Source organism: Dasypus novemcinctus, chromosome 25 (assembly GCF_030445035.2).
Source record: "Dasypus novemcinctus isolate mDasNov1 chromosome 25, mDasNov1.1.hap2, whole genome shotgun sequence".
Classification (NCBI taxonomy): domain Eukaryota; kingdom Metazoa; phylum Chordata; class Mammalia; order Cingulata; family Dasypodidae; genus Dasypus; species Dasypus novemcinctus.
Genome location: NC_080697.1, coordinates 15,845,480 through 15,861,831, shown reverse-complemented (window position 1 = coordinate 15,861,831; position 16,352 = coordinate 15,845,480). Strand labels below are relative to the sequence as shown.

The following is a 16,352-nucleotide window of genomic DNA, read 5'->3' as shown; positions in this document are numbered from 1 at the left end:
CTCGTACTTCCTTACCCTGTATTTCTTCATGGTGTTTCTTAGTACTGATGTAATACACATATCTATATGTGGGTTTCGTATCTTTCTCTCTCACTGTACTGTAAGCTGCAGGAGGGCGGGAGCTGTGACTTATGCATTGATGCATCTCTCCTAGAACTACAGTGCCTGGTACACAGGAACTCAAAATATTTGTTGAGTAAATGAATGAATGAACTGTTGACTTAATTGTTGAAAGAAATCGTCATTAGGACTCTTCTGGCCAGAGGATTCTATTTTTTTATGAACTAATAATTCTTCTTCTGCCTTTGATCCTTCATGTTCTGGAGGGATTTTAGGACAGGAGAACTTGTTGTATTGGGTTTTTTTTAAGCAGTACTATAGTATTTAAACTAAAATATAAAAATTTAAGTCACTCTGTTATTTAAGGTACACTTGGCCATGTTGAGCATTTGATTGAGTGAAATAAGCTGTCATTAGACACTTAGTTAGTATGGGAGCTCTTGTTATTTTCAGGTGGAGGAGCATGACCCTGTCAAGTCACAGGTAGCTTCAGGTGGAATTGCCGGCTCAGGTACTTTCTGGTACCAAATAATCTTGCCTGTTAAGGCATCTGTTGACAATGATTTTTGATTCCTGTATTAACCTCCTCTATGAAAGATGCCTCAGCTCTGTACTCAGATGCTCAAAACCAAAAAGGTTCTTTAGAAGTTTCCAGTAAAATACCACAGAGTTTTTGTTGGTTGGTTGATTTGTCTCATGAAGCAAATTCCTTTCACAGCTCGCTTCCTCCTCCACAAAGTTCCCTTGTCCCACTCTAAAAGGAGCCTTTATCTTTAACTTCAATTTTCAGGAATTGGAAAGCTATTATTCATAGGCAGGTTCAGCCTCAAGCAAGCCATTATTTCTGAGGCTCCAGCGCTCACAAGATGTTGAATATAATGTAGGAAGTTTACTCAGCTGGCTGCTGGTCCACTCTTTTCTGGAGAAAGAGAAACCTTTTTTTTCCTTTAAAAAATAAAAATATTAGGTAATTTGATAAAAAGCCTCCCACCCATATTTGCTACGCTGTTTTTGCTACTATTTGCTTAGGAACTTCCACATAAAAAGAATGACTTAATGAGTCTTCAAGCTGTAGACAGGAAACAAGATTGTATCATTGCAGATCATGTTTTGGGTAGATTCAAGAATGTGCAGAAGGAAGCATAGCCATTGTAGAACCTTCAGCGAGAGCTCCTGTTCTGGTTAATCAAAGAACATGAAACATTACCTGTTCATCCCTTTTCCTGTTTTGTGTTGACTGACTACCATAAATTCTTAGAGGAGGTAACCTGTATCAAAAACATCAGTGAAAATGTAAATCAAAAACAAATATTTTGGGAAACGGACTTGGCCCAGTGGTTAGGGCATCCGTCTACCACATGGGAGGTCCGCGGTTCAAACCCCGGGCCTCCTCGACCCGTGCGGAGCTGGCCCATGCGCAGTGCTGATGCGCGCAAGGAATGCTGTGCCACGCAGGGGTGTCCCCCACGTAGGGGAACTCCATGCACAAGGAGTGCGCCCCGTAAAGAGAGCTGCCCAGCGTGAAAAAAAGTGCAGCCTGCCCAGGAATGGCGCCACCCACATGGAGAGCTGACACAAGATGATGACGCAACAAAAAGAGACACAGATTCCCGTGCAGCTGACAACAACAGAAGTGGACAAAGAAGATGCAGCAAAAAGACACAGAGAACAGACAACGGGGGGGGGGGGGGGGTAGGGGGAGGGTAGAGAAATAAATAAATAAATCTTTAAAAAAAAAAAAACTCCAAAGAAGTTACACAAATGGCCAATAAGCACATGAAAATATGTTCAACATCATCAGTTGTTAGGGAAATGGAAATCAAAACCAAGAGATAACAATTCACACCCATTTAGTGAATGTGATCAAAAAGACAGATAATAACAAGTGTTAGTAAAGATGTGGAGAAATAGGAATCCTCATACATAGCTGGTGGGAAGGTAAAGTGGTGCAACTGCTTTGGAAAACAGTTTGGCAGTTCCTCAAAAGATAATTATCAAAAGGCAAGTCCACTCAAGAAATGAAACCATATACTCACACAAGAGCTTGTACATGAATGTTCATCACAGCATTATTCATTACAGCCAGCAAGTAGAAGCATCCCAAATGCCCATCAATTGATGAATGGATAAACAAAATGCACTACATACATACCTTGGACTATTATTCAACCATAAAAAGGAATTAAGTTCTGATACATGCTACAATATGGATGAACCTTGAAAACATTACGCTAATGAAATAAGCCAGACACAGGACAAATACTATATGATTTCATTTATATGAAATACCTAGAATAAGCAGGTACATAGAGACAGAAGTAGATTATTAGTTAGCAGGGGCTGAGGCCAAGGGAGGAATAAGGAGTTACTGCTTAATGGGTGCAGTTTCTGGGGTGATGAAAATGTTTTGGTAATGGATGGTAGTAGTGGTAGCACAGTACTATGAATGTAATTAATGTCACTGAACTGTGTACATGAAGGTAGTCAAAAGGGGAAAGTGGTTAAAATCGATAGTCTAGGCTGCTGAATATATTTAAATCAGACCGGAAAAAGAAAATTTTCTTTCTTCCTGCTTCAGACCCGTCCTCCTACTGACTTGAGCTTTAACTTTGACGCCAACAAACAACAAAGACAGCTCATTGCAGAACTGGAAAATAAAAACAGGTAAGAATGCAGAAGTTGAGCCAGTTTCCAAAGCCCAGGATGACCACGTGAGTAGATGATTCTCATTTTCCTTACAAACCTGTGACCACCAAGGAGGGTCCCCTCAGTGAACATAGGCAGCCCCCACCCAGTAAATGCCCTGGACACTGATCTGTGTATATCTGCCTGCTGTTTACCCCGGTAGGCCAAAACCCTGCTCACTTTTTCCCAGTGCCCTCTCCCGGCCACCAGTGCTTTATCCTTACTATTCCTTTCTCCGCTGTACATCCCAGCAACCTTCTGTTCTCTCTAGTCTTCTTGTCCTCGCCCATTAGGCTGCATGTGGCTGTCTGGTGTCTCATTAAAAATTTTTTTAAAAATTTAAGCCTTTAAAGGCATGGAGACCAGACTACACACCATTCTGCACTGAAAGGTGGAATCCAGGACTAAGGGATTGAACCCAGGTGGCAGAAACGGCAGCCCTCCTGCATTCAGGAACAGATGGCAGAGGGAGGCTCAGGGAAGTGAGCACGGGGCCTGCATCAGGAGCCTAGAGGTTCTCTTTTCTTCTTTCCAGAAAGAATGTTCTAATTGTCATTTTCCTTTTAAGTTCTTAGAATGTTTTTGTAAATTTGTCTGCTGCAAAATGTTGTTTCATTGAGGAGATGGCCCATGAAGCAGTATTAAGGCGTCCGTTTCACATTCAGGTCATTTGGAAGCTGTTGGAACAGGATCAGTAGAGTTGATGCTATTAAAGTAATACCGTCTAACTGGAAACATAAAGGGCTGTGAACACTGCAAAGATGTCTTTCTTTCTTTCATCCCTCTCTAGAGAGATCCTGCAGGAGATCCAGCGTCTGCGCCTTGAACATGAGCAGGCCTCCCAGCCCACCCCCGAGAAGGCCCAGCAGAACCCCACATTGTTGGCAGAGCTGCGGCTGCTGAGGTGGGTAGGAATACTGCACCACAGTTCCAAACTATAGTCCATTTCAGTGGGAATTTATAGCTCCGGAAACCGAACTAATAGGTGAGAATGTACTGATCAGAATAACTAGAAGAAACAGCCCAAGAATTCCACCCATTCTGCTACTTCTTCAGATGTTTGGGTCCCACTATATGGACACTGAGAACTTCAGCCAAATGCTAGTCCTGCACTCGCAGACAAAACATGCAGTATTAACACTTTTGAGGTTGCTTTAATAAGATCATTGTGTTACAGTCGATCCTATCTTGCTAATTAATCTAACTTTAGAGACTCTCAACAGGAATAATGTTCACTTGCCTATGAATATATCCTCCTGGCACCTCACAGTCAGAGCAGGACCCTGTTGAAGGAAAGGGGTGCTTCATAGGCACATCCTCTGAGAGGTGAAACCAAGAGAGCATCCCTTGCACCATGGGGATGGTGCCTTCCCACTGCAGTGTAGATCTAAACTCGCCAAGGATAGAGAAACTAAGGAAGGAGGATCAGAATGAGGGTAGAGAGCAACTTTAACTGCCCTTTGCTGCTTTTTGAGAGGAAGTGGCAAGGCCTTTCAGAAGAGGACAGCATGAGAGTAAGCTGATTAGAGTCTCATTTCCTTTCTGTCTCAGAGATGTGTATTCTTCTGTAAGGAAGGACATGATGGAAACTAAGTATAGTGGCTTGACACCTGCTCTCACCAGACCTCTAGATTTCTGATTGGTGGCTTCTTCTTGTTTAAGTTGTAGCATTTGACTTCCACTGTTAATTTTTAATGTGGTATCATCAGAGGTTCTGCATAGCTGAATATGCTTTTTAGCTCTTCCTTTGGCTATGCTATTTAGCCTCTAAACCATGATTTCTTTTCCTAGAGAATGGAGATTCTTCTTCCATAGATGTCCTTTTGTTTAGATTTATATCATCAATAAATAAGTCATAAAGAATTTAAACTTTGCAGATGAAAATCATTAGAGGAATAGCAATTCGTAGTCTCCTGAAAAATTCATTTTAGTTTTTACATTTAGTTGGGCTGAGATTTTGGTTCCTCTGCAGTCCACTGTCACATATCTGAGTTATTAGTACAGTTGGTGTTATACCAGGAAGGATGGGAAAACAAATGCTGCTGACTAAGCAGAATATAGCTCTAGGCCAGGAGTTCTTCACCTTTTTTGTTCCATGGACCCCTTTGCCAGTCCAATGAAAACCACAGACCCCTTACTAAGTCCACATTATGCAGTGTATTATTTAATAAATATATCATACCCACACAACTCGTCCCCACAAGAATGTGTTTTTGAATTTCAATTCAAGCTCTTAGACCCCTTATTAAGAGCCCCAGCTCTAGGCTATCAGCATAATAAACACCTGTTTTCTTTCCAAAACCTTGGCTCAGGCACAAGGAACTATTTTTGTATCTAGAAAAGCAAAAAACTGTCATACTTGAGTCTAACTCTTGTTAGAGCTGGGATTGCTAAAAGTGCTCAGTTGAACTGGAGGGATCTGAAAAATATCACGGATTTGGTAGGCAAAGGGCTAAGTTCTAGGATGTCATATAAGGCAGCAGGAAGCAGGAATTTAATCTTAGTCCACAGAGGATCTAAAGCCTGAGAAATCAGAAATCAAAAACAGTTCCTATGTCCCTGAAGAAAGGAGGAACTATGTGCTAGAACAATTGATTATGCATGTGAAGAAAATATATTGGCTCTTACCACATACTGTATATAAAAACCACCACCACATGAATTAAACATGAAAGACAAAAAACTTTAAAACTTCTTGAAAAAAATGTAGGAGAGCTTCTTTAGGATTTTGAAATAGGAAATAATTTCTCCGAATTGCTAACCATAAAAGAAGAAACTGGCAAATTCAACCACATTAAAATTAAGAATTTTATTTATTACAAGACACATAAAAGGCAGGATCTCTAGTTTTTTTATCAATATACCCACCTAGTATAATAAAACAAGATGGAGAAACTCATCCACAGGACCAGTAGTCCTGCCCCCTGTCCACTAGGATTGCCTTTTCCCCTTCATTATTATTTTAATGATATGTTTGTTATAAAATATATGCTATGTTACAAATATGTAAGATATGAAGCATATTAATAAAATGAACAGCCTTAAACCCGCTCAACCTGAGAACTCATGTATTGCTTAAATCACATCATCTATGTGTCTCTCCCTTATCCCATTTTCCTATTTCCATCTTCCTCACAGAATTAACCTTTATCCATAATTTGGGTTATCATTCCCTTTCCTTTTAAACAGTATTCTCACATATGTATGCATTCCTATATGATAGTGTTTCATTTTGCTTTTTGTTTTTTGAGCTTTAGAGAACGTTATCACTTTATTATGTGTTACTCTTTAGGTCCTTCCATGTTGTTGACTGTAGCTATAGTTCATTCGTTTTTGTCTTGTAATACAATTTTTTGGTTATACACAGCACAGAGAAAGCACCACATCCAGGCTCGGGTTCAGGGAAGGAAGGCTCCTAGTAAAGGTTGAACGGGTTGGGTTCTCCTTATTGATTATACCTATGTTGTAAATAGAGGGAATATGGAAAACTAGAAGACAAAGAAGCCATCCTAAAAAAAGGTTATAATCTAGTTTTGGAAACAAAACATAAAAACTTAGTAGGTAGTGAAATAATACACTGTGTTAAACAGTATAGGGGGAAACAGACTTGGCCCAATGGATAGGGCGTCTGCCAACCACATGGGAGGTCCGCGGTTCAAACCCCGGGCCTCCTTGACCCATGTGGAGCTGGCCCATGCGCAGTGCTGATGCGCGTAAGGAGTGCCGTGCCACGCAGGGGCGTCCCTGCAAAGGGGAGCCCCACACACAAGGAGTGCACCCCGTAAGCAGAACCGTCCAGCGCGAAAGAAAGTGCAGCCTGCCCAGGAATGGTGCCACACACACGGAGAGCTGACGCAGCAAGATGACTCAACAAAATGAAACACAGATTCCCGGTGCCACTGATAAGGATAGAAGCGGTCACAGAAGAACACACAGCAAATGGACACAGAGAGCAGACAACGGGGGCGGGGGGGAGAAGGGGAGAGAAATCTTTAAAAAAAGAAAAAAAGAGTAAACAGTATAGGTATTGCATTATAAGGTGTCTGGGGAGGGGGGCACAAAGATATTTATAGTCTGGAATCAGTTAGACCCAAGGAGGTCATGGAATTTCAGCAAGGTTATGAAAGATGGGACAGAGCATTTCAGTTTGGAAATGGGGTTGGAGAGTCAGCCTGATTCCCCAAATAAGTATGACACATTTCAGAGAGGGAGAGACTTTGAGCTCAGAATTTGTTTTCAGTCATTCATTGAAAGAATCTTTCAAGTGCCAGTGACAAGAGATAACATAGTTAGCTCATTGAGTCCAGATTCTAGAGATACATGAGTGATAGATGGACTGATAGATCATAGGAGATTCTTGGAAGGTTTCAAATAATAATTGCATTTAGTGCTATTGATGTTGAGCATATACCAGAATTAGGATAGTCTCTTAATCCTTCAATATATGCAAAGATAAGTAAAGCTCATCCCCTAACGTCAGGGATTTCACATCATTGGAGGAATGACAGGAGTGCAAGGTAAAGTTAGTACCACAGAGAAGCACAAAGTGCAGAATCTGCTGGAGGGAGCGGGAGCAGCTTCTTGGAAAGAACGGTGTTGAGGATGGACATGGTACAATGGATAAGGTCCTGAAGAGATGTGGGAAAGCTATGAGTCGTGAAATGATGGGCTTTGTTAGAGAAGAGGGAACCACTGACTAGAACGCCCAAAATGGCCTGGGGGGAGCTGAGGATAGGAGGGTGGGTGGGGTCCACAGCAGCACTCGCCAATAGAAATATAAAGTGAGCAAATCTGTGGTTTAAGATTTTCTAATAACAACGTTGAGAAATGAAAAAGAAATAGGTATCATCAATTTTAATAATGCATTTTATTTAACCCAATGTATCAAAAAATATTATCCTTTTAACATATAATCAATATTTTAAAATTAATGTGATATTTTACTTTCTTTTTTCACACTAAGTCTTCAAAGTCCAGGGTGTATTTCGCACAGCACATCTCAGTTCAGATGCGCACGAGGCACATTTCTAGTGTTCAGCAGCACACGTGGCTGAGGGCCCCCATAGTGGACAGCACAGGCCTCGACTTGCAGGCAAGAGTCAGGGATGCAGAAAACCAGTGAAATTATTGCACAGGATGATGAAATTAATAGATTTCTTTTGAGCAGCATTTTAAGGCTCACAAATGTTTATATATTTTCCTATTTGATCCTCAGAATGCTCCTTTGCCATTTGTTTTCTGTTCTTAGTCCCATTTTAAAGAAGAGAAAACAGGGACTCAGAGAGGACAAGTGACTTGTCCAAGGTTGCATATTTAGCAAATGGTGGACCCAGGGCTAGATCTCAGGTCTCTTGATTTATATTCCACTGCTTTTTCCTCTCCATAGCAGGTGAAATTAGGATTAATCAAGCAAGAAGACTGTTGCACAGGTGAGGAAAGGAACACCTGGATAAAGTGAGAGAGGTGGGAATAGAGAGATAAGAACGGACATTTCCAAGACAGGACCATCTGAATTGGGCGGCCAAAGAGGACTGAGTTTTTCAGCCCTGATAACCAGAAGAAAAGTAGAGGGATGGGGAAGTTGGGGGGAGAACCATTTGGAGGAGAAGGTCTAGTTTCAGACACGTTGAGCTAAAATTGATAAAATGGAACCTTTGCTCTGGGGAGCATGAACTTTCCTAGACGTAGATTCACCCTGACCCTTGTCACACTGCTGGACCTGACACCTGGTGCAGAAGTGCTGGACAGTTTTCATCCAACTTCTCCACTATTAATTTACATTTTTGACTCCTTTATATATCTTTCTAAAGAAGATATTTGACTTCCTGAAGAATTTTTTTTTTAATTACTCACTTTCATTATATTTTTTCTCTATATAGCAATATATACTTCCCAAAGCATTTTTATATATTCTTCTCACAACAGTCCAGGAAAGTAAGCAAAACAGATCTATATCCCCCTTCTGTAGATGAGGTTTCAGAACAGACACGCTCAGCTTCTCAGAGCAGCTCAGTCTCGTAAGTGGCCTGTCCCCAGTGAGGGGACGGGGGCGCCCTGTATCTTCAGCGCTTCCTCCCTGACGGGCCTTTCCTCCCGGACAGGCAAAGGAAAGATGAGCTGGAGCAGAGGATGTCAGCCCTTCAGGAGAGCAGGCGGGAGCTGATGGTCCAGCTGGAGGGGCTGATGAAGCTGTTGAAGGTAAGCACCCCTTCAGATAGCCACCCTGTACCCCACATCCTGCTCTTCTCCCACGTTCCCTCAGCCTCGGCCTCTGCCTTCCCCACGACTCGCAGCAAGGTGAGGCTGAAGGCTTGAATATTGCTGCCCAGAACAGTTTCCATAAATTTAGTCATCTCAATGACTGATCTAAAGCCTGATTATTAGTAGTTGCTAATTATTATTCTGATAGTTGCTTTTATGAGTCAATAAGAATGTTTATAAATAGAATATCAATTACCTAGGTATACATGAATAATATTTTCAACTGAAAGTTCTCAAGTATTTCCAAATATTCCACCTAAATACTTAACAAATATTCTATGTTGATAAGAGGTACAGGGGAAGCGGACTTAGCCCAGTGGATAGGGCGTCCACCTACCAAATGGGAGGTCCACGGTTCAAACCCCGGGCCTCCTTGACCCGTGTGGAGCTGGCCCATGTGCAGTGCTGATGCGCGCAAGGAGTGCCCTGCCACGCAGGGGTGTCCCCCACGTAGGGGAGCCCCACACACAAGGAGTGTGCCCCATAAAGAGAGCCACCCAACACAAAAAAAAAGTGCAGCCTGCCCACGAATGGCGCCACACACACAGAGTTGACGCAGCAAGATGACGCAACCAAAAGAAACACAGATTCCCATGCTGCTGAAAACAACAGAAGCGGACAAAAAGAAGAACACAGAGCAAATGGACACAGAGAACAGACCACTGGGGCGGGGTGGGGGGGGAGGGGAGAGAAATAAATAAAAATAAATCTTAAAAAAATAAGCGGTACAGAGGCCCATCTCAACTAATTCTAATCAATGATTTTGCTGTATGAAAATAAAATAACATTATCTTTAGGCTTAATACGTTGGGAAGCAAGTAAATGAGTAATAGTTCAAGTCTCTCGTCTATTTTTGTTGAAAAAGACGTATTACAGTCCCTAGACCCCAAAGCAGGGAAAAGCACGCTTGGCATTTAAATGGCTTCACAGGGACAGTTTCACTGGGCACTGAAGGGAAGTATTTACCCAGCTGCATGGCAGCACTGCAGGAGCGCATTTGCTGATGCTGTTCGCTCCTGAGGTCCCATCCCAGGCTGTGAAACCACTGCATTTTGTAGAACGACACAGTTAGGGGCTAGAGTGAAAACCAGGAAGTGTGGAATGTCTCCAGAGTTGGGGGAGGAGCAGATTAAAACCTGTAATAAGGGGAGTCATTGAAGGCTTGGAAAGTAATAATTTAGGGCACGAACGTGATCATCTGGACCTGAGAAGACAAGGCTTTGGGCTGGGAGTGGTAGCCCAAGGACAGCACAGTTTACACTTTCTTCCACTCCTCCATTCTAACCATGACCTAGTAATGAAGCTACTGGGTATTAGCAACCTGGATAAAGGTAGTATTTGTGTTTGTGTGTGAGGGGTATGTGTGTTTTTTTTTTTTGCGGGGGGGGGGGGTTGTTTTATTTTTAAAGAAGCTTTAGATTACATCAAAAACATAGGGGATTCCCAAATATACCATCCTCTCCCCCTCCCACACTTTCCATTAACAACATCTTTCATTCATGTGGTACATTTGTTAAAATTGATGAGCACATACTGAAGCATTGCACTAACCAAGGCCTGTAGTTTACATTATAGCTTACACTTTGCTCTGCACAATTTTATAGGTTTCAACAAAATGTATAATGATCTGTATCTTTCATTGCAATGTCATGCAGGACAATTCCAGTGTCACCAAAATGACCCCATGTTGTACCTATTCTTTCCTCTCCCTCTCCTCAGAACCTCTGGTGGCCACTGCCTTTATATCAGTGATACAAGTTCTAACATTGATAGAATTATCATAAGTCTACTTTAGTCCGTAGTTGCTTTCCCCCCTTATGTTTGTTCATTCCTCAGTCTTGAGGATTTTGGGATGGTGGTGCCTACCCTTTCTCCAATTGAGAAAGGGCGTATATCCCATGGGGCAGATAGATGGAACTTTACTGCTTGCAGTTGCAGACACTTGACATCCTGGGATGGGCATTGTCCATCATCATCCTTTTGTTAGTTGTCCTGGGTGAGTCCAATAAACTGGGAGGAGGTGTTACAACTGGTGAGATTCAGGGCTCAACTGGCATATGAACAGACCAAAGATTTAAGTCTCTAGGACATATATTTAATAAGTATACTTATTTAATAAGTATAGGTTCAAATAAAAGGGACAGAAGAGCCATGTATAAGGAAATTATAAATAAGTCTAACTCGGTTACATTGGAGAGCATATATTCCAGAGTAAGGCTCTTTGACTTTCTCCTTGGTCAAGACAAAAACTTCTTGTAGTCTTGATCTGAGATTCCTCTAGCTTCGGTCCTGCATATTTGGGTTGTTTTGCATAAACACTTTTCTACATTAACCCTGGTAGCAGGATTTCTCCTCAGAAATATTTAATGTCTTAAATGAGTCATATTTAAAAGAAAACCTTCTGCATAAAACCAGCCCGAATCCCTTTAATAGTTGCTATGCATCCAGCAAAACAACCCAATCACCACTCAGAACAGCAGAGATAAACTAAAACATTATTCGGCCTTGGTAACCTCCGGAGCTGTGTGGGACTCCAGAAGCCCTGCTAGTGTGGAACGATTCCACCTGCAGGGCAGGAGGTAATAGAGGATCCACTCACCTCTTTCCTGTGCCCAACCCCCTTTCAGAAAGATATCCCAAAATATAGATAGGCGGGTGCACCAGTGTGATTTTTGTAAAGGCAAACGTTTTTGCAAACTGATGGGGAGCCAGAGTGCGTTTCCCGTAAGTAACACGGGGTGCTTTCCTTTCAGGTATCTTAGGTGTTCCTTAGAGCCACTGGTCTGAGTCCCATGGACCCTACAGCAACCACCACTGACACTTGGACTCAACGGCTAAGCAGAATGAGCTGATACCTGGACCCCTAATCCCAAACCCTGAGTTTCTTTGTATTTCCAGCTGTTGGCTTACCATAATGATTTCTATAAAATAAGGGGGACCCTGCAGCCCCACTTGTAGGATTCTCTGCCAGGTTATTAAATGCCCTATCATTTACCCACCTGACAGGCTGAGTCCATGCAGATTAAGAAAAACGATTTATAAACACCAATCCAGGAATAGTATTTGTCTTTTTATCCATCAAATAGAATTTACAGCTAAAAATCTCATGACTATAGTGTCCCAACTTTCCAAAGGGATTACGACAAAATTTTCGTCTGTATAGTATATGCATTCCTGAAAAGTCATACATGAAGGTATATACTGAATCATTGATTTCTATAACAATTTCAAAGATGTTTTCCTACTATTAAAAAATGTTTACCAGCCCATAATAGAAAAGTACACTTTAGAATCCTAATTTTAATTTCAAAAGACTGAGCTGCTTTCACTTATGTTCAACCTACTAGCATTTAATTCACTTATAAAATAGCTATAAATAGTCAAATGGACAATCAAGCCACATGATCTGGGGTACTCTAAATTAAAACATCACACAGAGAAGTGGATGTGACTCAAGTGATAAGGCCTCCGCCTACCATATGGGAGGACCCTGGTTCGATCCCTGGGGCCTCCTGGTGAAAAAGAAAAGAAAGCGTGCCCGCACGGTGAGCCAAGTGCCAGCATGAGTGCCCATGCAGTGAGCCAGTGCCCATGCAAGTGAGTCATGCAACAAGATGATGACACAACAAAAGAGAGAGGAAGGGGAGAGTCAAGGTGAAGCGCAGCAGAGACCAGGAACTGAGGTGGCACAATTGACAGGGAACCTCTCTCCACATCAGAGGTCTCCAGGATCGAATCCCGGTGAGTCCTAGAGGAGAAAGACAAGAAGAGAAGACAAAAAGAGAAATAGATACAGAAGATCACACCATGAATGGACACAGACAGAAAAACAGCAGGGTGGGGGAAGGGGGGAAATAAATAAATATTTTTTTAAAATCACAATCAATTTCCACTTCACATGGAGCTCTTTCATTCTGGTACACTAAAAAGTTGTGTACTTTATAATCTCTTCATCTGAAAAATGATAATTTAAAGAAGCATACATATGAAGTTAGTTCATTCATTTATTCATTCAACAAAAGCACCTAAATCCTTTTTGGGGAGCAAGGCAGAGTAAAAATTAATCATAAACTTCTTTAACAAAATGTATTAAATTTCTATGTGTCACATTTAGGTATTTAGGCTATAATGTGAATAGTATTCAATCCCTGTCATCAAAGAGTATCAGGGACGTTTTTATTGTTTTTCTTTAATGACATAATGTTGACCAAAGCTCAGGTACCCATGTTTCTGTACTTATCTTTTCTGTACATAGTTCCCCCTGATTAATTATTACATAGATAACCTCTGTCTCAGACTTCGTATTTTATCTAGAAATGGTTATATGTTGGTGTTTCAGTTTCTAATTGATGCTCCCTATATTTCTCAAACTTATTTTCCATTTTTCCAATACTGTTTTTAAATAAATTTACCAGATGAATTCTGTAGTTTTGAATTTCAACCTTATTTGCAAATGTTTACCTAGTCTGGATGGAAAAGCATTTTGTTTGGATGACCAGTGTCTATGCCATTACTCTGGCCAGGTAACCAGACTCCCTGCTTTGTATTTTACAGCTTAGGCGTTATTACCCCCTTTCAGTCCACTTGGCTCCTCTGCCTTCATCAGTCACTGTTTATCAACTGACTACTTGATAACAAAGAAGTCCTAAGACCTCATATCTTATCTGTTTATTGTGTTGACTGGGCCTTCAGGACTTTCTCTGAATAACAATTAAGAGTTTAAATTGTAAGGCACCATCCTAATTAAAACACTTTGCCAAAGTCCTCCTTCTGGGACACCCAATCACATGGGAGGCCTTTACATCCTGAAAAAATAGTGTTATCTTCAGTAGCAGACCTGGGAAAAACAGTGACAAGAGCAGGTGGCTTAGAAACAGGTCTAAGAAATTATATACTGGTCTTTTAGCCTCAGATGCCATTTCAGCCTGTCAGAGTGCCCCGTTCTTCTACCACCATTTCCATTGCCATTTCAACACTTAATGCCAGCAATAAGGACACATTTTTAATTCCTTGATAACTACTGATAGCTGTTTGCTTTGCCTATTGACTGGAAGAAAAGTGTTCCATCCCACAGGGAAGTCTGAAGGGAGACCACTTCCCAACTGCTAAGCTCGAGCCCCTTCTCACCCGAGCCGTGCACAGCGGATGCAGAGGCTGAGAGCCTGGCTTCTTCAGGCTGACCAGGCTAATGCTCAGGACCCTCTTTGCCTGGTTTCCTTGAGTTTAGGTTTGCTCAGCCACCTGGCAGCTGGCTTTAACTATGAAGAGCATCTTCCTGCAGTGCATTGGAGTCTCCTCAAGAAATTTCTTGGTGTCCACTTAATTTCTAGTCCATAGATCTCTCTTGCTGGAATAAAAATTGTCTTCTACAAATTTTCACTTACCTTATCCCTTTTATAATTCCTGTGATTTACTGAAGTCATTTTACCGTTGCACCCAGATCAGGAAACTGTGAAAACAGAAGCACTTATCCTTTCCTCTGACTTTCTAGACACATGCTCAATAGAGACCACCTTATGGGTGGCTCCCCTTTTAGAGAACCATGGCAGCAGCCTTCAGATTGGTGTGCTTGGGGCAAAGAGCTGAGGCTCTCTGACCACAGTTAATCATGACGAGGCACAGAAAGAGGAAACTGAGAGACCTGAGGAGAAACTCAAAAGTATTTCTCATCCTGTGTGCTTCTTTCTCCCCTGCCTTCGTCAGTCAACTGCCCACTCTGTGGCCTGTGTGTGGGAAGTTCTAGAAGGCAAAGATCCCATCTTCCTTAGCTCTGTGCTCCCAGTACCTTACACATAAGAAGTAATAAATAAACGTGCTGAACTGATGAAAAACTGAGGTCAAGAATTTTTTGCAAAGATTTCTCAGGGCCCTGGAACAGTTTGCAGCTTATTGGGAAAACTGATGCATGTGCATCCTTGGGAAAAATGACATAGCGGCCTGAAAGCAAATGGGCGGTGTTGCAGTTCCAACAAGTGTGGAGGGAGGGGACTAAAGAATCTCTGCTCAGGTGGAATTGCCAGTTGAGACGTTCTTAGAGCAGGGATTCTCAAACAAGTGTGCTTCCAAATCACCTGAAAACCCTGTTAGACACACTGCTGGGCCCCACCCTTGCAGTTTTGATTCAGCGGGTCCAGACTGGGGCCCCACGATTTGCATCTCTGACAAGTCTCCAGGTGATGCTGAGGCTGTTGGCTTGTGTTCCACATGCTGAGCCTAGATAAATGTACGTACACCTGTGCGTATCGGGAAGCAGAACGATTACTGGGATTTTGAGTCGTGTGGGGCTTCTTGTTTCAGATTTACCATAAATAGTACAAGACTTTGGCCAAGTCAGGCTCTCTAGGCCTCTTTCATCTACAAGTAAGGAAGTTGAATTTGATGGTTTCTAAGGCCCCTTCCAACTCCAGAAGCTGGCAGTTAACGAATTGGGCAGTGCAGAGGCCTGCTGTTTTATCCCGCTGGTGCTCATATGTGGCCAGGGCCTTTGGTCTCCAAACCCACGGGCCTGGCCTGGTTTGCCCGATTTTTCTGTCATTTACTTTTTCCAAAAGTTTGTGGTGATGGGCATTAATTTCTCTCCTTTCTCCTTCTGCCTTTTTTCCCTGTCTTCAACAACTCTAGGAGGAGGAGCAAAAGCAGGCAGTAAGTGAACTCCAGAACCCTCCGTCTGACTCTTGCTCCTTCTGCATGTGCCTCTTTCCCCCAGATACCTGTCATGTGCCTTCTGCTCTCCTCCCTCATCAGATGGTCTCTGCAGAACTGGTTGTGAGCAAAACCCTCAGCAGTTCTCTCCCCATGGTATTTGTAAAATGACCTAAAAGTCCGAGTCTCATTTACTGAGTAGAGCATGTTCTTGTTGTAAACCAGTGCTTGTTGAATTGTAAGCCCACATCTGTGTGTTTATTTAAATATGCATGATTAAGCCAGTTACAATTGCTCTTTCATTCTCTGCTGCTTTGTGTCTAGGGTGACTTCAGTTGCTTGAAACAACTTATGGGGTGGTGGGGGTGATCTCCAGTCTATGTCATGGATGAGTATGCATGAAAATCAGTGGTTCTTTCGATAACTTTAGTTATCCTCCAATCTTGAACAGGCTTTTGGATGCTCCAGCTCCACTGGCCTGCTTAACCAAGTAACTAATGAAAACTAAGGGACAGAATATGCTGTAACTCCTTAAGGAGTTCTGGTTTTTCTGAGCTGCTGTGGCCGTGTGTGGTGTTTTGGAAAGGTTTATGTTTGATTTTATTTGTCCTCCTCACCACTAACCCACACAAGATAATCAGGTAAGGGCCTATACACAGTAGTAACACCATATATTTAGGATAACATAGCGAAGTTTTCAAAGT

The 16,352-nt window shown here is 42.1% G+C and overlaps 1 protein-coding gene across 11 annotated transcripts in view; it reads left to right on the top strand.

The window, feature by feature from the left end:
• Positions 1-16,352, top strand: part of DTNB (dystrobrevin beta) — a 350,467-nt gene that overhangs the window by 303,315 nt on the left and 30,800 nt on the right. For 6 of the 11 annotated variants that reach the window (XM_058287728.2, XM_004452521.5, XM_012522953.4 and 3 more), the window contains 4 exons: positions 2,639-2,724; positions 3,536-3,649; positions 8,847-8,943; positions 15,628-15,648. In XM_058287728.2, coding sequence (XP_058143711.1) covers positions 2,639-2,724; positions 3,536-3,649; positions 8,847-8,943; positions 15,628-15,648 — 318 coding nt within the window. Of the gene's footprint in view, positions 1-2,638; positions 2,725-3,535; positions 3,650-8,846; positions 8,944-11,759; positions 13,427-15,627; positions 15,649-16,352 lie in introns of those variants that run through there. The other 5 variants (XM_058287727.2, XM_012522954.4, XM_012522952.4 and 2 more) reach the window with 2 other exon arrangements.